Genomic DNA, 24,718 nt, shown 5'->3' with positions numbered 1-24,718 from the left:
TATGAAACATTTAAAGGAAATCTAATACCAATCATTCTCTAACTTTTCCAAAAAATCAAAGAGAAGGGATCACTTCCTAACTTATTTTATGAGACCAGCATTATCAAAGATATTCAAAATTTCAAGAAATCTACAGACCAGTATCTCTTATGAATACTGATGTGGAAGTCCTCAACAAAATACTGGCAGAATACAACAACGTATTGAAAGGATTATATACCATGACCAAGTGGGATTTATTTCTGGAATGTAAGAGATGGTTCAAATACATGAAACTCAATGAATGTAATACATCATCACACTAACAGAATTAAGGAAAAAAACCTCACAGGATTGTATCAATTGATGCAGAAAAAGCATTTAACAAAATTCAACACCATTTCATGATAAAAAACACTCCACAAAGTAGGAACAGAAACAAACTACCCCAACATAATGAAAATCATGTATGAAAAACTCACAATGAATATCATATTCAGTGGTGACTGAAAGCTTTTCCTCTAAGATCAGGAACAAGGAAATGATACCTGCTTTCACCACTTCTATTCAACATAGTAATGGAAATTCTAGCCAGAGCAATTAGGCAAGAAAAAAAAATTAAAAGCATCTAAATTTGAAAGGAAGAAGTAACATTATCTCTGTTCACAGATAATATAATCTTATATGTAGAAAATGCTAAAGATTCCACACAGAAAAAAGCTGTGATAACTAAAGAACAAATTCAGCAAAGTAGCAGGATAAAGAGTCAATGCACAAAATCAGCTGCATTTATATATACTAACAGTGAACTATCTGAAAAGGAAATTAAGAAAACAACTCTATTAACAATAGCATCAAAAGGAATAAAATCCTTAAAAATTAACTTAATCAAGGAAGTGACAGACTTACAATGAAAACTAAAAAAATTGCTGAAAGAAATTAAAAAAGACATAAATAAATGGAAACACACCCTATGTTCATGGATTGAAGACTTAATATTGTTAAAATGTCCATGCTACCCAAAGTGATCTATACATTCAATGCAATCCCTATAAATATCCCAATGATGTTTTCTGCAGAAAAAAAAAATTCCATTCAAAAGTTCATATGGAATCTCAAGGGTTCACTGAACAGTCAAAACAATCTTGAAAAAGAACAAAGCTTGGGGACTCACACTTCCTGATTTCAAAACTTACTATAAAGCTACCATGAAACAGTATGGGACTGACATAAAGACAGACATATATAGACCAATGAAACAGAATACAGTACCCAGAAATAAACCCTTGCATATATGGTCAAATGACTTTCTAGAAGACTGCGCAGACCAGTAAACGGAGAAAGGGTAGTCTTTTCAACAAATGGTGATGGGAAAATGGATTATCCACACGCAGAAGAATGCAGTTGGACCCTTACTTAACACCATATACAAAAATTAACTCAAAATCGATCAAAGACTTAAATGTAAGACCTAAAGCTATAAAACTGAAATGAAAACATAAGGCAAAAGCTTCATAAGAATGGATTTGACAATGATTTCTTGGATATGACACTGAAGGCATGGGCAACAAAAGAAAAAATACACAAATTGGACTCCATAAACATTTAAAAATTTAGTACACCACCAGACACTTTGAACAAAGTACAAAGGCAACCCATGGAATGGAAGAAAATGTTTCCAAATAATATATCTGATAAAGGGTTAATATAGAAAGTATATACAGAAAATTCCTAACTTAACAATAAAAAAAAAAACCCACTCAAAAATTGGCAAAGGACTTAAATAGACATTTCTCCAAAGAACATATAGAAACGTCCAAAAGTCTCATGAAAAGACAGATGCTCACCATCACTAATAATTATGGAAATGTAAATCAAAAATAAAATGAGACACTACCGTATACTCATTTGGATGGCTACTATCAAAAAAGCAAAAGAAAACAAGTGATGGTAAGGATGTGGAGAAACTGGAACTCTTGTGCACAGTTAATGAGAATGTAAAAAGTATAGTTACTAAATTTGTCATATGATCCAGCAATTCCACTGCTAAGTATTTACTGAAAAAATTAAAAAGCAAGATCTCAAAGAGATATTTGTACACATATGTTCACAGCAGCATTATTCACAACTGCTAAAATGTAGAAGCAATCCAAATGTCCAAGCAAAATATTACATATATATATAAACACACACACACACACACACACACACACACACACACACACACACACATGCACTAAATATTATCAAGCCTTAAAAAGGAAGGAAATTCTGACACATGCTGCAACATGGATAAAACTTGAGTACATCATGCAAGTGAAATCAATCACAAACAGACAAATATTCTGTGATTATATTTATATGAGTTATCTAGAATAGTCAAAATCATAATAATAGAAAGTAGAATGGTTGTTACCTATCACCAGGGAGAGGAAGAATGAGTAATTATTGTTTAATGGGTATAGTTTCAGTTTTGCAAGATGAAGAATTCTAGAGATGGATGATGTCAATGGCTGCACAATATGAGTGTACTTAATATCACTGAACTGTATTGATAATGGGTAAGATGGTAAATTTTATATGATGTGTATTTTACCACAATTTTTAAAAATTAGAAAAAAAATTAAACTGAAGTTGATAGCATCTGTGTACCCTAATATAGTATAGAGCTATTGATGATTTAATTTGCTTTCCTTGTCGATAAATATAGTCTGTAGGAAGATGTATGCAAATTTGAATTTAGGTTGTCACTATTACCCTTCGGGGCTTTTATTTTAATGTATAAAACTCTTACTGTATGAGCATCAATAATTTTTCAATAATCATAAACATTCCCTCACAGCATTGAGAAGTCTCTATAAACATAATTTTTAAAAATTCAATTATGTAGTTTTGAATTTCAAGACTGAAACAAGAAATTGGGCACTTTAAATTTTTCTTTTATTATCTGTTCATATCCAATATTTTTTCCTGATTGTTAATTTGCTCATTAATTTTCAATTTAATTTATGATGTGTTTATATAAAACTTTAGCTCTTTATCATTTTTTGTAAATATTTCCATTCTTTCTTCCTTATGATATTGTGCCCAAGCATAAAGTTTTTATACCTATATAGTCAAATTCATCAATCTTTTCTTCTCTAACTCCTATGTGGAGAAGTTTTATTTAGAAAAGACTTTGACATTTCTTCTGTGTTTTCTTCTAGTGCTATTAAAATTTCATGATTTTAGCTTTATATCCTTGATTCAGTATCAATTTATTTCAGAGTAAGGAGTGAAAAGAGGATAATTAACATTTGTTGGCTAATCTAACCTTTCCCTAATGATTTGAATTTCACCTTTGTCATTATATCAGTAATCTGTTGCTGTGAAACAAACTACCTCAAAACTTAATGTCTTCAAACAACCTCTACCTATTTCCTCCCTGTAGTTTGATCTGGAGTCAGCTAGATAATTCCATTCTCACCTAAGATAATCTATGTGGTGGGTGCAGTCACTTGACAGATCGGCTAGGTGCTGACTAGTCTTGGATGGCCTCTTGCCTGGGGTGCTCAGAAGTGATAACCAGGACAACTGAGCCTGTCCCTTCATGTGATCTCTCTCCTGCAAGAGGGCTGACCCTGGCTTCCTTACATGGCACTCAGAGAGGATTCAGAAAGTGAAAGTGAGAACAGAAGCTGTAAGACCTGTGAGGCTAAGGCTTGGAAGTCACATATCACATCTATAGCTTTCTATGGATCAAAACAAGTCACAGGGCCAGAACAGTTTCAGTAGGAAGGGAAATAGAGTCTATCCCTTGATAGGCAAAGTGGCAAAGTTATACTGCAAAGGGGTATGCCTCCAGGAAAGGCTCAACTTCTTCTAGCCATCTTTGCAAACACTGTACCACAGTCATACACTAAATTTCCTCAAGTATTTAGATTTATTGCTAGACTGTTTTTACAAAATCTCTTCCAACCATTTGTATTTTTATTTGTGTACCAGTGTACCTTTAAAATTTTATTAAATATGTTAGCTCAATCCTCCCTCATTTTCCTTCTTTCAAAAATTTTTCCTAGAAATTCTCAGATTTCTTTTCTGTGTGTTCTTTAGAATGATTTTAGCTCTATGAAAGAAAAAGTTTGCTCTTTTAGAGGGATTAAATTTATAGGAATAACTATAGAGAATTTCCTATCCTGTGTCTTCTATCTAAGAGTATGATTTATCCATCCATTTATACAAGTCTTCTTTTATATCCCTTATTAGCATTTTGACTTTTTTATAGATCCTTTACATTTCTTCTTGAGTTTATTCTTAAATATTTTATTTCTTTATTGCTATTATAAGTAATATTTCTATTTTCTAACTGGTTATCACAAAGAAAAGCCATTAATTTTTTTTTTTTTTTGAGACAGAGTCTCACTCTGTTGCCCGGGCTAGAGTGCCGTGGCATCAGCCTAGCTCACAGCAACCTCAAACTCCTGGCCTTAAGCAATCCTTCTGCCTCAGCCTCCCAAGTAGCTGGGACTACAGGCATGTGCCACCATGCCCGGCTAATGTTTTCTATATATTGTTAGTTGTCCGGTTAATTTCTTTCTATTTTTTAGTAGAGACGGTGTCTCGCTCTTGCTCAGCCTGGTGTCGAACTCCTGAGCTCAAATGATCCACCCACCTTGGCCTCTCAGAGTGCTAGGATTACAGGCGTGAGCCACAGCGCCCGGCCAGAAAAGCCATTAATTTTTATTTCAGGCAAGTGACTCTCTGTAGAGCTTAGTTTCTCTAATTAACCTCATGGAGTTGTGAGGAATGAGACAGCACACATAAGAGTCTGGCCTAAGGTAATGGCTCAGTAAATGTTACCTATTACTAATATTATCATATTAATTTGGTAACCAGCCATCCTACTGAATTGATTTCTCTTGTTTTTACTAGTTTTTCACTTGATTATCTTGGGCTTTGTGATATACAGTATCATCATAATCTTGATAACTTTCTTATTTCTTTAATTTTTTATATTTATTTTTAATTGCGATGGATAATACTTTCAGAACAATAATAAATAAAAGTAGTTATCTGATGGATATGTTATTTATGACAGGTAAGAATATTTCCACTGTAAATGTAAATAATGGCTGTATTAACATTCTGTAGCATATTCACATAAATAACTGGTTATAGATATTCCTTAATTTGGAGCATTTGTTTCTTGGCATTTTTGCTATTAAAAATACAGTGAGACATTCATCTTTGGGTATAAATATTTGGGCACATTTTGCATTATTTCACTGAGCAGCCTTAAGTAGGAAATGGACTTCCTAAAATGCTAATGCACACTACCTTTCAACAAGACTATGCTAATCTGCACTCCCATAGTATATGGAAATACTTTTCTCACTGTACCTCTACTGCCAGTATTCTTGAGAGAAGCAAAATGATGTTTTTGTTTATTTAACTATTATTTAATTACATTATACCCCAGTGGTGGAGTCTAAATTCTCATCTAAAATCTTCAATTTCATTGAACATATCATCACAATCATCATTAAAGAATTCTAATTCTCTTTAAGGATTGGCTCTCTCTTAAAGAGAGCTCCTTAGAACAAGCACCAACAAAGCCTTGATTGCCAGAACCTGATCTGTTAGAACAGGGTTTCTCAACCATGGCACTGTTAACATTTTGGATGAAACGATTCTTTGCTGTGGGAGGCCGTCTTGTACACGGAAGAATGTTTAGCAGAATCCCTGGCCTGTACCCACTTGATGCTATAGCATCTTCTCTCCAAGTTTTGCTTATGAGAACTGTGCCCAGACATGGCCAAACTGGCAAAATCACTTCCAGTTGGATACAACTATGTTAACAGAATGATGTTCTAGGGATCAGAAACAAAGTTCCTAATCATAGACATAATATGATGGTTCAGATACACTTTTATTACAGACAGAAACCAAAGAAAAGGAAAATTAACATGTGGGATAAAATACTCACTTTGCTTTATAAGGTGAATCACAGCCAGAATTTTTGGTTTCTGTTAAACTCTCATACTCCTTAGCCCTGAAGAGAAAAGTTTTATCACAGTTAGTTATTTTGCTGCTAATTTTTATAAAAAATCACAAACCTTGGTTGTATTTTTCCTGTCCCAGGATAAAATCATGCTGTTAAAGTGACAAATCAGGAACATTATTATATTAATTTTAACATTTTGATTTCTGAAATTGTTTCTTTAAAATTACTATAAATGCTGCTATGAAAGACTGAAAAATACACATTTCATCACAACATGTAGAGCAGATTCATAAAAACACTTCTGCATTTAGAGACATGTTCAGAATTGTTGATATTTTTCAGAAATGTAAAAATCATAAGGCTATTAAATTTCTAAAGGTAGTTGAGGTGGCTGACTACCTATGTACCTCAAGAGGTATATAATGCACAAATAAATACAAGGTAAAGAATAATACAAAAAAAGAGAACTGTCATTTAATTTTAGAAATAATTTAAAAGACAGTGGAAATACCTTGACAAGACCCTCAAAAATTTGATTTGTTTTTGTTGTTTATAGTAATTAAATACCAAAGGTCCAGAAAAATCCAAGCTAACATGTCTCTGCCACTGTGTAACTAGGTTTTAATTTGCTTAAACTAGTAGGTGATAGTCATCAGCAGGTCACCAATCTAAGATAGCTCTCGCTACAGTAATCCATTAATATTAACTTAATTTGTCCATTTTCCTTCTTGGAGGAATAAAAGAAGAAAATACTAATTTAAACATTAATTGCTCATCTAAAGGGTTCTAGTCTCAAAGAATTAGTCCAGTCACCTATGAAACAATTAGCCACAACATGTATCAGTCTAGACAGCAATGATAGGTGAAAAATAAACACTGCTTCATAAAAACCGTGAAAGATGTAAATTATAACAGACCTAATGAGGAAAAAGTAAACTACCAAAGGTTATGCTTAAGAACAAAGAAATATCAAAAATAGAATAAAGCATGAAATTATGTATTGTTTCAACCTCAGTATTTTCATTGCTATCAGCTAAAACATTAAGGTATATCAAAATGGAGAAATAACTACCTGGTAGTTGCACGTAATTGTGATCTCATCTGAAAGGTAGGAAAAGTAACCATTTATGCAGAACTGAATATGTTCCAAGCATTGTACCAGGTGACACATATTCCATTATCTCACATGTACCTAAACTCTCTATGTGGTGTCATCTTCATTTTTCAAAGAAGACACTGAGGCTTAGGAAGATGCCTGTTACATTAAAACATACACAGGTAGGAGAGACTGAATCCATTCTCTCATTCAGGCACACATAACTAGAAATTTATCATCCAAAAAATTCTAACTTTTCCTGCAGTGGTAATTAACCACTTTTTTCTAACATGAGTCTTGTCTCAATTCACTTTTTGTAAAAGTTTTTTCTATTGATACAAATATATATATATATTTATGGGGTGCATGTAATATTTTGTTACAAGCATAGACTGCAGTGGTTAAGTCAGAGTATTTTGGAGATCCATCACCTTCAGTAGTTATCATTTCAATGTATTGGGAACATCTCAAGTCCTCTCTTCTAGCTATTTTGATATTCAATACATTGCTGTGAACTATAGTCATCCTACTCTGCTATAGAACACTAGAACTTAATTTACTCTATCAACTATATATTTATATCTATAAATCAACCTCCATCTGTCCCCTCCCACCATTCCCAGCTTCTAATATCTATCATTCTATTCTCTATCTTCATGATATAAACTTTTTTAGCTCCCACATATAAATGAGAACATGTGACATTTGTTTTTCTGTGCCTGGCTTGTTTCACTTAGCATAATGACATCCAGTTCCATCCATGTTGCTGAAAATGAAAGGAATTCATTCTTTTTTATGGCTTAACAGTATTCCATTGTGTATAAATACCACATTTTCTTTATCCATTCCTCCACTGATGGACTCTTAGACTGATTCCATATCTTGGCTATTGTGAATAGTATTGCAATAAACACATGAGTGCACGTACCCCTTTGATATGCTAATTTTTTTTCCTTTGGATAGATACCCAATAGTGGCATTGCTGGATCATATGGTAGTTCTATTTGTACTTTTTGGAAAAATCTCCAGACTGTTTTCCGTAGTGGCTGTACCAATTTATATTCCCATCAAAAGAGTTCAAGAGTTCCCTTTTCTCCACATCCTTGCCAGTATCTGTTACTTTTTCGTCTTTTTAATAATAGCCATTCTGAGACAAGATGATATCTCATTGTGGTTTTGATCTGCATTTCTCTGATGATTAGTGATGTTGAGCATTTTTTCATATGCCTGTTGGCCATTTGTATGTCTTCTTTTGAGAAATCTGTATTCATGCCTATTTCCCACTTTTCAATGGGATTATTTGTTTTTTTACTGTTGAGTTCGTTGTATATTCTGGATATTAGTTCCTTGTCAGATGAATAGCTCACAAATATTTTTTCCCATTCAACAGGTTGTCTTTTCACTCTGTTGACTGTTTCCTTTGCTATGCAGAAGTGTCTTAGTTTAATACAGTCTCATTTGTCTATTTTTGTTTGTTTTTGTGGTTTATGCTTTTGAGGCCTTAGCCCTAAAATCTTTTCCTAGAACAACGTCCCATAGTGTTTCTCCATTTGCTTCTAGTAGTTTTAAATTTTCAGGTCTCATATTTAGGTCTTCAATCCATCTTGACTTTATTTTTGTATATGGTGAGAGACATTCCAGTTTCATTCTTCACATAAAGAGATCCAATTCTTCCAGCACTATTTATTGAAGAGGGTGGCCCTTTCCCCTATGCGTGTTGGTGCCTTTGTTGAAAATCAGAAATATGTGGATTTATTTCTATCCCATTGGTCTATGTGCCTATTTTTATATAATATTAATACCATGCTGTTTGGGTTACTATAGCCTTGTAAAATATTTTGAAGTCAGGTAGTGTGATATCTCCTGCTTTGTTCTTTTTGTACAGCATTGCTCTTGCTATTCTGGCTCTTTATTTTTATGGTTCCATATAAATTTTGGGATTGTTCTATTTCTGTGAAAGATGATATTGGTATTTTGATACGGATTGCACTGAATCTGTTGATTGCTTTGGTGAGAATGGTCATACTGATGATATTAATTCTTCTGATCAATGAGCATGAGATGTCTTTCCATTTGTTTGTGTATACTTCAGTTTCTTTCATCTGTGTTTTGTGTTTTCATTGTATAGGTCTTTCACCTTCTGGGATAAATTTATTCCTAGGTATGTATCTTTTTGTAGCTTTTATAAATGGTATTGCCTTCTTGATTTCCTTCTCAACTAGTTCACTGTTGGTGTATAGAACCGCTACTGATTTTTTGTATGTTGTTTTTGTATCCTGCAACTTTACTGAATTCCTTATCAGATACAAGCATTTTTTTGGTATAGTCTTTAGGGGTTTTTTGGTTATATTTGGCCTTTATTATGTTGAGGTATGTTCCTTCAATGCCTACTTCCTTGAGTGTTTTTATCATGAAGGGATGTTGAATTTTACCAAATGCTTCTTCTGTGTCTATTGAGATGATCACATGGGTTTTGTCCTTCATTGTGCTGATCATAACACGTTTAATGATTTGTATATGTTGAACCCTCCTTGCATCCCCCGGATAAAACCACTTCTTCAATGCTAAATATGAGGAAAAATACAAGTTATGCTTAGGCAACATCGTATAGACCCACTTGGCTGGTGCAAAAGATTAAAATATAGGATTACTGAGATATAAGGCTGAAAGAGTCCTTCCAGATATTCTATCATAATCAAAAACTTGATGATTTGTTTTACAGATAACTATCCACTTTGGTAAGATTTTAAATTTTATTAGTAGTGTTATCCACTGCATCCCTCATTTTTAATCTCTGTCTCATCTTGGTCATACTTCTCAGTCATAATGTGGGATATTTGTTTGGTCCATTTATTTTTTTGTTAGCCTTTTCATTGGCTATTTTACCAATCTTCTCATAGAATTAGATCTCTATTTAATTTGTTTTTATCTTTTTAAAGATACAATACATTATTAATGCCATATGTGTATTTGTTAAATAAGTAAATACATTTATCTTATTTTCCATGGAAGTGATGGGAATGTTGTTCTAGCTCCTTGAGTAGCTCAAGTTTAATTGGTTACAAAATCATTTAAAGCTAAAATTTCATTCTGAGCAAAGCTTTGGCCACATCCTGTAAGTTCCATGCTGTCACAAATTTCAAATAATCCTTAGTTTCCATTTTGATTTATTCCCAAAAAACTCTTATTTCCAAATTTTTTTTGTCACCCTTGATTCCAAAGACTTATTATAATTTTTCTGTCTTTATGATGGGTTTCCACATTTTGGTCAGCTTTATTGAGGTATAATTTCCATATAATAAAAAATTTCAATTTTAAGTCTATAATTTAATGACTTTTCACAACTGTATACCCTAATATAATCAAAGCCACAATCATGATATAAGATATTTCCACCACTTCACATAGTTCTCTTATGTCTCTTGGTAGTCAATCTCTTCTCCCACCCTCTTGCTCCTAGCAACCATCCATCTGCTTTATACCACTATCACTTTCTAGAATATTAAATGACTAGAATAACACATTCTGTATTATGTCTGTATTAATTCATTTAGCATAAAGCTTTTGAGATTCTTTTATATTATTGACTGTATCACTACTTTGCTTCTTTTTATTAATGGCGTTCCACTGTTTGGCTATACCACAATTTGTTTATTCACCAGTAGGACATTTCACTTTTTTCCAGATTGGGACTATTATGAATAAAGCTACTATGAACATTCACAGACAAGTCTTTGTGTGGGAAAATGTCTACACTGGGACAGGCGCGGTGGCTCACACCTGTAATCCTAGCACTCTGGGAGGCCGAGGTGGGAGGATTGTTTGAGCTCAGGAGTTCGAGACCAGCCTGAGCAAGAGTGAGACCCCATCTCTACTAAAAATAGAAAGAAATTAGCTGGACAACTAAAAATATATATATAAAAAATTAGCCGGGCATGGTGGTGCATGCCTGTAGTCCCAGCTACTCGGGAGGCTGAGGTAGGAGGATCGCTTGAGCCCAGGAGTTTGAGGTTGCTGTGAGCTAGGCTGACACCATGGCACTCTAGCCCAGGCAACAAAGTGAGACTCTGTCTCAAAAAAAAAAAAAAAAAGAAAAAAGTCTACACTGGAGAATATTCAATGTGCAGTTGACACGAATGCGTATTCTGCTACTTTGGGGTAGACTAGTGTATGTATATCTGTTAAATACAGTTGGCTTATGGTGTTGTTCAAATCATTTATTTCCTTAATCTTCAATCTAGATGTCCTATTCCCCTGTTAAAAATGGGGTATTGATGTCTCCAACTATTACTGTTGAGATGTCTGTTTCTCCCTTTAATTCTGTCAGTTTTTGCTTCATATATTTTGGGGGTCCTGTTAGGAACATACATGTTCATAACTGTTATTTCTTCTTAATGGATTCACCTTTTTACCATAACCTAATGTCTTTCTTTGTATATTGTAACAATTTTTATCTTAAAGCCTGTGTTGTGTGATATTACTATATAGCCACTACACCCATGTTACTTTTTTCAGGGGTACTCTTCGCATGGAATATGTTTCCATCTTTTCACGTTAAACATCTTTAAGTCTTTATATCTGAAGTGAGTCTCTGGTAGACAGCATATAAATAGATGATATATTTTTAAAATTTATGTTGGAAATACATGCATTTTACTGGCATATTTTAATATAATTATTATTATTATTATTTATTTCAGCTTATTATGGGGGTACAAAATTTCAGGTTATATAAATTGCTCATCTCATGTCCCGCCCATCCCCCCGAGTCAGAACTTCAAGCCTGTCCATTCCCCAGACAGTGTGCAACGCACTCATCATGTAGTTATTCCCCTATCCCCTTCCCCCACCCCCATAGCCCCGAGTCAGAACATTCAAGCGTGACCACTCCCCAGACGGTGTGCAACACACTCATCATGTAGGTATACACCCATCCCCTCTCCCCACCTCGGTCCGATACCCAATTGATATTGTTCCCGAATGCGCACTTAGGTGATAATCAGGGAAACCAATTTGCTGGTGAGTACATGTGGTGCTTGTTTTTCCATTCTTGGGATACTTTACTTAATAGAATGGGTCCCAGCTCTCTCCAGGAGAACAAAAGGGATTCTATATCACCGTTATTTCTTATAGCTGAGTAATACTCCATGGTATACATATACCACAATTTACTAATCCACTCATGAATTGATGGGCATTTGGATTGTTTCCACGTCTTTGCAATTGTGAATTGTGTTGCTATAAACATTCGGGTACAGGTGTCTTTTTTATAGTATGACTTTTGCTCTTTTGGGTAGATGCCCAACAATGGGATTGCTGGATTGAATCGTAGGTCTACTTGAATCTGTTTAAGGTATCTCCATAATGCTTTCCACAGGGGCTGCACTAGTTTGCAGTCCCACCAGCAGTGTATGAGTGTTCCTGTCTCTCCACATCCACGCCAACATGTGTTGTTTTGGGACTTTTTGATAAAGGCCATTCTCACTGGAGTTAAGTGATACCACATTGTGGTTTTGATTTGCATTTCCCTGATGATTAGGGATGTTGAGCATTTTTTCATATGTTTGTTAGCCATTCTTATATCTTCTTTTGAAAAATTTCTATTCATGTCGTTTGCCCAATTTTTGATAGGATTGTTTGACTTTTTCTTACTGATTTTCCTGAGTTCTAAATAGATTCTTGTTATTAGTCCTTTATCTGATGTGTAGTATGCGAAAATTTTTTCCCATTCTGTAGGTTGTCTGCTTATTTTCGTGACTGTTTCTTTGGCTGTGCAGAATTGATAAGGAAGGATTTACTTCTGCCATTTTGCTATTTTTTTTCTGTGTAACACTTTTGTCCCTCAATTCCTCCATTTCTCCTTTCTTTCGTGTTAAATAGATATTTTCTAGTGAACCATGTTTATTCCCTTCTTATTTCTTCTAGTATAGATATTTCAGTTATTTTCTTAGCAATTGTCCTGGAGATTATAATTAACATCCTAACAATTCAGTTAGAATTAATGGCCAGGCGTGGTGGCTCACACCTGTAATCCTAGCACTCTGGAAGGCCATGGCGGGTGGATCGCTCAAGGTCAGGAGTTCGAGACCAGCCTGCGCAAGAGCGAGACCCCGTCTCTACTAAAAATAGAAAGAAATTATCTGGCCAACTAAAAATATATATAGAAAAAATTAGCTGGGCATGGTGGCACATGCCTGTAGTCCCAGCTACTCGGGAGGCTGAGACAGTAGGATCGCTTAAGCCCAGGAGACTGAGGTTGCTGTGAGCTAGGCTGATGCCACGGCACTCACTCTAGCTGGGGCAACAGAGCGAGACTCTGTCTCAAAAAAAAAAAAAAAAAAAAAAAGAATTAATACCAACTTAGTTTCAGTAGTATATAAAAACTTTGTTCCCATATAGCTCTGTCACCCTTTAGTGTTATTATTATTACAAAGTACAACCTTATACATCATTTGAATGATGCTTTTAATTCTCTAGGGTATATATCTGGGAGTGGAATTAGGAGTTCATATGGTAATTCTATGTTTAACTTTTTGAGGAACTACCATACTGTTTTCCAAGCAGATGCATCATTTTACATTTCCACTATTAACATATTAAGATTCCAATTTCTTCATATGTTTCTTCTTGTTATTGTCGTTTTAAATATACCCATCCTAGTTGGTGTAGAGTGGAATCTCATTATGGATTTGACTTGAATTTCCCTGATGACTAATTATGTTGAGCAACTTTTCATGAACATATTGCCCATTTATATATCTTCTTTGGAGAAATGTCTATTTAGATCCTTTGCTCATTTATTATTGAGTTGTCTTTTTCTTTTTGAGCTGTAAGAATTCTTTATATATTCTGGATATAAGTTTTTTATCAGCAATATCATTTACAAATAGCTTCTCCTATTCTGTAGGTTGTCTTTTCACTTTCTTGATGGTATCTTTTGCAGCACAACAATTTTCATTTTGATTTAATCCAATTTATCTTTGTTCTTTTGTTGCTTATCATTTTACGATTTTTGTTAAGGTCTCCTTTTTTGTTTTCTATAATTTCATTTATTGATCAAATGTTCTATGCTTTTATGTATAAGTAAGTTGCTCTCAACTAACAGTTCACAATCATAAGAACCATAAATAATAACAGTTTTTATCTCTTTCTTATCCTTATACTCCCCCCAACTTTACTGAATTGGTAACAATATTCAGTTTAACACAACATAGAAGAGGAAAATATACCTTTGTCTTATCTTAAAAGGGAATGTTTTCAATAGTTCATCACTAAGCATGATGTGGTCTCTAAGGCTTTTAGTTGATACTTTTTATCAGATTCAGGAAGTTTCCCTCAAAAATCTTATTCTGCTGAGTTTTTCTCTTGAACAGATGTATTGCTTTTTCTGATTTAGGATTTTTATTCTTATTCTATTAATGTGGTGGATTATCCTGATTGATTTTCAGATAGTCAACCAATCTTATGTTCTAATAAACACAAAATGGGATTGTCCTCAAGGATATGAACTATGTTAAGAATGACAAAATATAAGTTATTGCTATATTTTTAAAATAGGGACATTTATGTATTTGGCTATATCCTTTAAAAATATTCCTACTGCAGTTCCAAATTCTTACATAACATTTACTGAGTGATGAGCCCTTTACATGAATTAATTGAATTAATCCTCATAATAAACCTGTGAGTTAGGTAATCATTTTACAGATGAAGAAACAGGCACTGATAGGTTAAGAACTTGCTCGAGGTTATATGACAAAGATGGATTAAACCTCAGTCTATTTAGATCTAGAGTCTAATAGAAAATACTTGTCTTGTTTTTGAAAACAGAAAGAAACAGCAAATAGGAAGAAAAACAGCTGTCTTCTGCCAGAGAGAGGCATTTTATATGCTAACAGAGACTGATCACATACTGGAATTCCACTTTTAACAGACTGGAGTCAAACCTAAACCCAAATTATCTAAAGATACATTTTCCTTTCAAATTCTTGCTTAACTAAACACTCTATCAACATAACAGGTACTTGGCTACTTTGTCACCCAGCAGAAACAGGGAAAGGTGGCCTTGGGAGTGGAAGTAATTATCTCCCAGCACAAAACAACATTTGCTTTTCCGTAACAACTAGAACAAGACAACGATACAGCATGATAAAACTGGAGAGTCAGACAAGAAAGAAAGGGAAATGGACAGCCTTTTCTGAGTTGATCATCATCATTACTTTTTAAACTACTTTGTCTAAATGATGAATAAGATGGTCTCATTGAACATAGACATTAGAGACAGAGAGACTTGAATTTGACTTTATGAATAGCTATGAAGCCTTAGGTTACTCTAAAATAAGCAGGATGATATTAACTTCCCAGAATTATGAAAAGGAATCAATGAGAAAATGGTAGGAACATATGTTACCCATAGAAGACCAAACCACTGAAATCTTATAAAGACCCAAATGCAATCTATATTCACACATAAATGTATAAGCAATCATGCAAAGACAATTATACTCGATACCTTGATTATTCACATTTTTTCACAAAGTATCTATCTTCTAATGTGCCGTAAATTTCCTACACTTTACATTTTTGACTTTTAATAATGATTATTTTAAAAGCTTACTGATACTGCTTTTTCTACACACTTCAAGGTAGCTTCATTATAAATAATATTTGACAAATGGGAAGGATTATTCAGCAATTTAAAACTAGTAGAAAGTTAAAAGTACAACTGAAACATGAAGATTTGCCCTTTTCCTTGCAAGAGCTCAAGGTCTGAGCTAATAATCAGCTTTTTTTTTCCTCTCCTTTTCAAAAGTAAATCCTGAGTTCCATTAAACTTAAAGCTTTAAGGAAAATGCCAAATCTTCATGTTTCATATTAGCCGTAATGGGAGAGTTCAGAGATTGTAATGAAAGAAGGTCTCTGAGAAGCAAGCAAGCCTTTAGGCAGACTCCTGAATGAAGCAAGTCCTGGGGAAATCTGGGGGAAGCTCAGACTAGGTAGAGGGAATATCAAGTATAAACACAATGAAGCATATCAGAGGCACAGAAGGGCTGCAAAGGAGGAACAGGTATAGAAACACGCTTATTATATAATCATGCTACTCCATGAAAAATGCTGTCTTGAAAGTCACTGATAATCTCCATTAGTGCCAAACACAATGGTTTTTTCTCTGTATTCATTTGCTTTGACCTTTCTTCCACTCTATTTTAGAGCTGTCACTTCCTTTTCCAAGTCTTCTGCTTCTTTGATTTGCATTTAATAATTGTTATCTATCCTCACTGTTGCAATTTTAATATTACAATAATGAATCCTAAATACGTAATTATAGCTTTCAGTCCAAATTTCAAACTCTTCAAGTGCTTCACTTTGAAATTTCAAACCCCACCTTTTCCCCCATATCTTTAAATCAAACTTGCTTTTACCATTCTATATCCACTGCACTATATTCGTCAACAGTACTTTAGACTAACATTATAAAATTACTTTTGATCCTTCATTTTATTTTTCAAATAATCAATATATCAAAACTATTAATATTACATTAAAATGTATCGATTACTTTCTTTCCTCATTATTCTTCCTACAGTACATTATAATGTAAGCCTTCATCACTTCATGCCTGAATTAGTAGAACAACCTCCTGTTCACCCACATCCTTAACCTTCAAATCTTACCAGCAAAGCACAGATGATAAATCTTCCCAAATCATCAATTTCCTGATGTTATTCCCATGGTTATCTATAGTGATTCTTTTCCAAGTCATCTGGTAACTAGCTAACTAGAATTCAAAGCTCTCTATAATTTAACCCTGTTCTACTTATTGAACTTTACATTCTTTGACATTATCATCTACATTGTATAAGTTTGGATTTGCAGACTCCAGTTCTGACACATTTTTAATTTTTTTTCTTTCCTAAAAATTTTTTTGAGGAATTTTCACCAGTGAGGACACTGCCGCCAGGGAGCAGAAGAGCTTGCTTAATACCAACACATACTCAGATGGCAAGGTTAGGAGGAAATTATTTCTTTCGATGTTAGGAACAAATTAAATTTCCATTAAAAAAGGTAAGTAGACACTGAACAGGTTTACAAATGGACACACTATCTGTAAGGCCCTCTGGAATATCCCTTGGAGAACTCAAAGTGATTCACTGTAGCCTCAGCTACATCATCTCTGTCTGTGCCCCCTATTTCAGTCAAGGACATCAGCAGATAGGCTACATACATGCTCTAGTGTCAGGGTCACCACAATTTCTTCTTGTCTCCCATCTTACATCAGGACACTCACACATTCTATTTCAGATTGGTTTCTCCAGTCCATCTGCTGTAACACCTGCCTGTGCCAAACGTGTCAGCATTTAATTTTGATCATTATTGAACTACTGTCCAATTACTTCATGTGAGGAAGTTTTTTAAAGTGTGGGCCTTTTAGAAAGTTATTGTCCTTCATTAGCCCAAGTTTTCCTCATTTGTAAGATAAGGGAATAAAAACTAGCTAAATTCTTATGCCTTTTCTAGCTCTAAGATTCCATGATTCTAAATTCCTATAAATTTGTAGGTATATCAAGTTGTTAGGTACTGTAGCTTCCTCACCTAAAACCAAGTGAATCAGAATCAACAGGCTGAAGCCCAGCAAGCTACCTTGTGAAAAGGATCCCTGGTGATTTTGACACAGGTGTTCTAAGGACTACAGTTTGAAAATCGCTGTAATGTTTCATGATTTGATTCATATTAATACAGCAACATAATAATTGTTATCTTTTGAGTTTTTTCTTATGTACTAAGCCATCGTCTTTAGAATATGATCTGGCCCTGGAGATTGGAGAGTCTTTCAAAGGTATACAAGAACAAAACCTTTTCATTCCCATTCATTTACAAGCACACAGTGGAGTCGAGACCATATGATATGTAGTATCAAAATAGATTGAATACAGAAGCTGATGTGAAAAATCAGCTTTCTTTATTAAGCCAGAAATTAAAGAAATTTGCCAAAATGTAAAAAATGTGACTACTCACTAATGCTTTTTATTTTCGAAAAGTTATTTTTTATAAAAATATGTTCTTCATGTGAATAAGCAATGGTTTTATTATTATTTCTAAATGATTTAATGTATTTTAAAAAGAATTTCTCATTTTTCATTTCTAACATGATAAATATTAGTAAACATATCCAGACAACAAAGGCGATTTGGAGTCCTCAGTAATTTTTACAAGTGTAAAAACCAAAAAGTCTGAGAACTGCTTTTGTAGATATAGTACACTTTGGAATCCTCAGTAATTTTTATGACTGTAAAAACAAAAAGAGTCTTTGAGAATCGCTTTACATGTTCTCAGAGCCTATCATTTCCTGTCCCAAAAAATTTCTGTGATTCCTCATAGTCTCAGTGTAAAACCTGAACTATTTACTGGCATCTGAGGACATTCTTACTTTAAAATTTTTGTAAATGCTTTTAAATGCCTTGTTCCATTTTATTTAATTTATTTATTATATTTATTTTTTAGACTGGGTGTTACTTGTTGCCCTGGCTAGAGTGCAGTGGTGTCATCACAGCTCACCGCAACTTCAAACTCCAAGGCTCACGTGATCCTCCTGCCTCAGCTTCCAGGATAGCTGGGACTATAGGCCCATGCCACCACGCCTGGCTAATTTTTCTATTTTTTGTAAAGACGGTATCGCTGTTGCTCAACTCCCGGCCTCAAGTGATCCTCCTGTCTCCAACTCCCAAAGTGAGACAGGGAACTGACAGGTACTGCTTTGTGTATGGCATTGTTGCAGCATTACCTGAGTCAGGAAATCTCAAAACAAAGTTTGGAATTGCCCAGATCAAAACAGGATGATGGCAGGGCAAGTTCCAACCAGTTAGAACCAAGATGATGGAGGAATAAAGGGTGTCACCTTGATTGCAAGAAAACACTACCCTTTCTGTGAATATTCCTTCCCTTGTTAATTAAGCCTTAGCTTAAATAGAAAGGCAACAGGAACCATTCACTTCTGCAGGGAGAACTTGCCTCTGTTCTGTCTGTGGAGCAGATTTCTTAAAGTTTCTGAATGAATCTTGCTTTAACTTAATACTGTTGGCTTGGTCCTGAATTCTTTCTTACACAAAGACAAGGACCCACTTGGACTTCAAGTGGCTCCCAGCATGGGGAGTCACTTTCCTGTGTGAAAAGTCCTAGGATTATAGACGTGAGCCACCACTCCTTGTCTGCTCCGCTTTATTTTTTTGTTACAGAAGTAACACAGCTCCATTAAGCAAAATATGCAAATATGTAAACAGAAGAAAAAAGTTTTCCTATTTCCATTGCCAAACATACCACCACCACACACACAACCATGCTTCTGTGTTTTCTTTTAGTCTTTTTCTCTATGTACAGTGTGAATTTTTAGCAGTAGTTTTAGGTGTTCCATACAGTCGGCCCTCTGTATCCATGGGTCCACATCTGTGGAATCAACCAACAAAGTATCAAAAATATCTGGGGAAAAAAAATGGATGGTTGTGTCCGTATTGCACGTACACGTACACGTACTTGTTTTTCCTTGTCATTATTTCTGAATATACTAGCAAGAACATACTACTAAGAAACATGTAAAAAACGAAAATCACTCCACTTGTAAAACTTATACACTGGAAGTCACAAAACATTACTGAGAGAAATTTTATAAAGAAGTTCTAAAGAAATGCAGGGATATATCATAATTTATGGATTGGAACACCCATTACTATCAGGATGTCAGTTCCTTCCAGGCTGATCTATAGATTCAACATAATGCTAACCAAAATACTTTTTTATTTTAGAAACTAAAAACTGATCCTAATATTTATGTGAAAATGCAAAAGTCCTTAGATAACCAAAACATTCTCAAAATAGAAAAACAAAGTTGGAGGACTTCTACAACTTTATTTCAAGACTTTCTATAAAGCTAAGGTAATCAGGAGAGTATAAAGATAAATTTACAATGGAATAGAACTGAACTGAGAGTCTGGAAATATATTCACCCTAATAGGACTGATTTACATTTTTTAAATCAAGGTTTCAAAATAGAAAATTGGAGATCAATGGAATAGAATAAAGTCCAGGGAAGACACATGCACATATGGTAGTTTTTTTTTTTTTTTTTCAACCCAGGCACTATTTCATAGTATAATGAAAAAGGAAAACCTTTTCAACAAATAGTGCTGCCAACAATAGGATATCTCTATTAAAAAAACAAAATAAACCTGGATCTATACTTTATATCATATCCTCTTAGTTAAGATGGCTCATAAGCCTGAATGCAAAAGCTAAAATTACAAAGTTTCTTGAAAAAACTATGAGAGGGTATCTTCGTTTTTTTGTTGTTTGTTTGTTTGTTTTTTAAAGAGATACTGTCATCCAGGCTGTAGTACAGTAGTCCAATCACAGCTCACTATAACCTCCAACTCCTGGGCTCAAGTGATCCTCCTGCCTCAGCCTCCCAAGGAGCTGGGACTACCAGCATGTACCACCACACCTGGCTAATTTTTAAATTTTTTTGCAGAGACAGGGTCCTGCTATGTTGCCCAGGCTGGTCTCAAACTCTTGGCCTCAAGGGATCCTCCCACCTTGGCCTCCCAAAGTGCCGGGATTACAGGCGTGAGCCACCAAACCAGGCCTGAGAGAGGGTATCTTTTGATCTCTGGACAGGCAAAGATCTCTTAGATATAATCCAGAAAACACTAGACATAAAATGAAAATATTGATAAAACAGAAATTATCAAAATTAAAAACTTTTTCTTATCAAAAGTTATCATTAAGAAAATGTATAGGTAAGCTCCAGACTGAGAGGGAAAAATTCTCAATACACGTATCTGACAAAGAACTTATAGTCAGAATATATAAACAACTCAAAAATAAAATGACAACCCAATTTTTTAAATGGGCAAAAAATCTTCAAGAGACACTTCATAAAGGAAGATACTGAATAGTTTAAAAACATGTGAAAAGATGCTCAGTATGTAACATTAGTCACAAGGGAAATGCAAATTGGAACCATAATGAGATACTACTTCATTCCTACTAGAACTAGGCTAAAATTTTTAAAAGTAACAATACCAAGTATTGGCAAGATTGTGGAGCAACTGGGATTCTCACAGATTGCTGATGGGAGTATAAAACGGTACAACCATTATGGAAAACAGTGTGGCAATTCCACTTCCAGGTATTTATTTACCTAAGAGAAATGAAAACATGTTCACCGAAAGGCTTGATAGGAGCTTTTTTAAATAAATGTCTCAAACTGGAAACTTCAATGTCTATTGATGTATGATTTGACAAAAAATTGTGGTATATCCACACAATAGATATGTTCAGCAATAAAAAGGGAACAAATTACACACATACAACACAGATAAATCTCAAAAACTGTACACTTGGCAAAAGCTAGCCGCAAAGGGCAGTGATTTCATTTGTATACATTTCTAGAACAGAAAAAAGTAATCTTTAATGACAGAAAGCAGATCAGTGGTTGCCAAGGGCTAGGGGTTGTGGGATACTAACTGCAAAGAGGCACAAACAACTTTGTGGGGCCATGGAAATACTGTAAATTTTGATGGGGTGTGGATTACGTGAGTATCTAGATTTGTCAAAATTCAACAAACTATACACTTAGTATCTTCACATTTCACTTAAATAAACCATACAATAAAAAAGCCAATAGATATAGTCATATATGCATAAAAGCAGATATATAGATGTACCAAAATATTAGTAACAGAATTATAGGTATTTTTTCCTATGGTTATTTGTACTTTTAAGATTTTCTTTAATAAACAAGTATTACTTACATAAAAAAAACGTGAAGCTCTCAAGGCTTTGTTGAAAAAGTGATATTTGATTACAGACCTAAAGGAGATGAGGAGGCCAGCTATATGGGTATATGGGAGAAGAACCTTCTAGGAAGAGAAACCTTCCTATTGTAAAAGCCTTAAGGTTTTGAGAAGAGAAGTACCATGCTCTGACTTGCATTTTAACAGACTCACTCTGGCTGGACTGTCTAGAATAGACAGGGGACTAGTCAGAGGGCTACTACGACAATCCAGGTGAGAAATTATAGAAGCTTGGACCAGGAGCAAGGAATGCAGTGAAGTTAGAGACAGTCAAATTATGAATATATTTTAAAGCAAAGCTCACTTTTGCAATTAGATTGGATGTGAGGTATAGGAGAAAAAAAGAGGTCAAGGATGACTTCAAGAGTTTTGGCCTGAGCAACTAGAGTATCCATTTCCTGATACAGAGAAGACTATGAGATGAGGTAGGTTTTCAGGGGAGAGAGGAGAAATCAGGTTTGTTTAGGACATACTAACTTTGAGTAAAATTGGAGATATAAAATTGGTAGTCATTGGCAAGTAGAGGTATTTATAGCCACAGGACTGGGTGAGCTCACCAAGGGAATGCATACGTAAAGAAGAGGAGGTCCAAAGAAAAGGCTCTAAAGCATTTAAGTGTCAGGAGGTCAGCAAGTCCTTAGGATAAACTAGAAATGAAGGTCAGTAATGTCCTCAAGTATACTGTGAAACTATTCTTAGAAACTTGGACTGACTTCAAAAACTAAAATCAAAAAAGTCTTTCTATTTTCTGCGTACATAAGCACTCTGAAGTTATCCGTGATTCTATAAGATGAATTCGACACCTAGATTGATCACAGTCTGAACACAGAAACTATGCACCATTCACATCATTCCAATCCTGTATTTCTATAATCCCATGGGTCAAGCTTCTCCATCTTTGAGACATTTGAGAATAAACGTATGAGGACATATTCAGAATAGTTTCCCTCAAACGGCAAAGGATTATTTACTAAGGAAGAACTATCTTTGTGCCCTCGAACAAGACTCATCAGTCATTAGATGACACTCAGAACTTCTGAGGTAATGATGTACTACACAGCTGTCTGATCTTCAGATGACACTGTGGAGGCTGATGATAAACTACAGGTCTGACAACTCACTTTCCATTTTAAGATATTTCTTGAACTTTTTCTTGTTGTGACAGGCAACCAAATTGATTAAACCTAGTCATGGGATTTGACACTACAGCCAGTAGATTTCTATTTGTTGATTGCTATTGATTTTCTTTGATACTTCATTTAAAAATCAATACTTGGAAAGAAAAATAGGCTTGGTTTACACATACTTAAACATACTATTGTATGCTGGAGGAGGCACAAGTTTGGCAGGGCTTTGGCATCCAATTATAAGAAGAGCTCTTAACAGGTGAAAGCAAGGGCTTTAGATCGATACGCAGTTTTCTTTCTCAATCAAGGAAAGTGGCTATAAATTAGGCTCATCAGTGTTATTTCCAGGGCTTTCTTGTAGCAAACAACTTTGAACATTTTTTTTTTTTTTTGGTCTTCCTTGGATTTACACTAAAAGATATATCATTAACAGTTTTTCTTTTGTTTTGTTTTTAAGGATATTGGAGGTACCTGGAGTTCATCCGGGCTTTTATCTTTTTGGCTTTTTTTTTATTTTTTTGCCGCTCTTCTCCATCTTTTGAAGGCTCTGGTGGAGCTGGACTTTCAACCACAATATCGATAATATATTTCTTCAAGGAAAGATGCTCCTGCAAGATAAATAAATAAAATAATAATAAATAAATATGATGATTTAAAAATAACGTAGGTTTGCTACAGACTGCAGTGAGTATAAAAGATGATGAAACTAAAAGTAATTTCTATGAAGCATTGGTTTCCACAACTTCTTTGGAAAATGTTGTGGAGCAGTTGTTTTACTTGGAGATTTTCATTCACATCACATCACTGACTTCCTTTTGCTGCACATCAATTGTGCTAAATGCTACGGATACAAGGACATAATCCCCAGTAAAATATATACACAAAACTATAATACCAAGTAATTAGCCAGTGAGAAATTTAGAGTGCTACAGGAGCTCAAAAGGGAAAACAAGATCACTGTTCACTGTGGGTGAGGAGGGAAGACTTCAAGAAGGAAGTACCATGTCTGCTATCCCTTGAAGGACAGACAGAATTTGAACATATGGATACTGGGTATAGTGTGTGTGTGTGTGTTTGGGTTGTGAGGAAGGTAGGGGTACAGGAAAGAAAAAGAAGGTTATCTCAGAAAATACATCCCAGAGATAAAAAAGTGGAATGTGGGTACTTGCAACAGAGGTTTGGTTTGGCTGGAGCACATATATTATCCATCTTAGATTTTATGACCCATCACTATAATCACTCTGTTGCATGCACCCATCTCCCTTGCCCCTCTGTTCCTTCATAGTTGCATGGCACAATTCCAATCCTAAATCCAACTCTCTTCGTATTCTGTACTTGTATCTGGAGCAGATTAATGTGGCTATAATTACAAACCATGTTGCCTACTCCCACTTTAAATTTACGACATTACACCTCAAGTGGGCTCTATTATTGCCAGGTAGTCAAGTGACTCTTTAGTAGTTAATCCACATATTTACCTTCCTAGAAATTATTTTAGACCATCTCCTAAAATCTCCAACACCCCTTCTTCCCCTACCCCCTTCTCTCAGTTCATGACTATGCTTGTATTTCACTGAGGAAAACAGCATTATTCAGAAGAGAATTTCCACACATTCCCACAGCCAAGTTTACCAACCAATCTGCAACTGTGCCCATAAACTCTCTTCCCTCCTGCTGTAATACATGA

At 34.7% G+C, this 24,718-nt stretch overlaps 1 protein-coding gene across 6 annotated transcripts in view; it reads right to left on the bottom strand.

Annotated features, from left to right (window-relative positions):
• SCAPER (S-phase cyclin A associated protein in the ER) overlaps positions 1-24,718 on the bottom strand; it is a 439,517-nt gene that overhangs the window by 226,211 nt on the left and 188,588 nt on the right. For all 6 annotated transcript variants that reach the window (XM_045541852.1, XM_045541833.1, XM_045541866.1 and 3 more), the window contains 2 exons: positions 23,503-23,639; positions 5,945-6,010 (listed from right to left, as the gene is read on the bottom strand). In XM_045541852.1, the coding sequence (XP_045397808.1) occupies positions 5,945-6,010; positions 23,503-23,639 (203 nt within the window). The remainder of the gene's footprint in view (positions 1-5,944; positions 6,011-23,502; positions 23,640-24,718) is intronic.

This window comes from Lemur catta, chromosome 1, assembly GCF_020740605.2.
Source record: "Lemur catta isolate mLemCat1 chromosome 1, mLemCat1.pri, whole genome shotgun sequence".
Classification (NCBI taxonomy): Eukaryota; Metazoa; Chordata; class Mammalia; order Primates; family Lemuridae; genus Lemur; species Lemur catta.
Note: the sequence above shows the minus strand (reverse complement) of the source record. Positions and strands in the feature narration are given on the sequence as shown.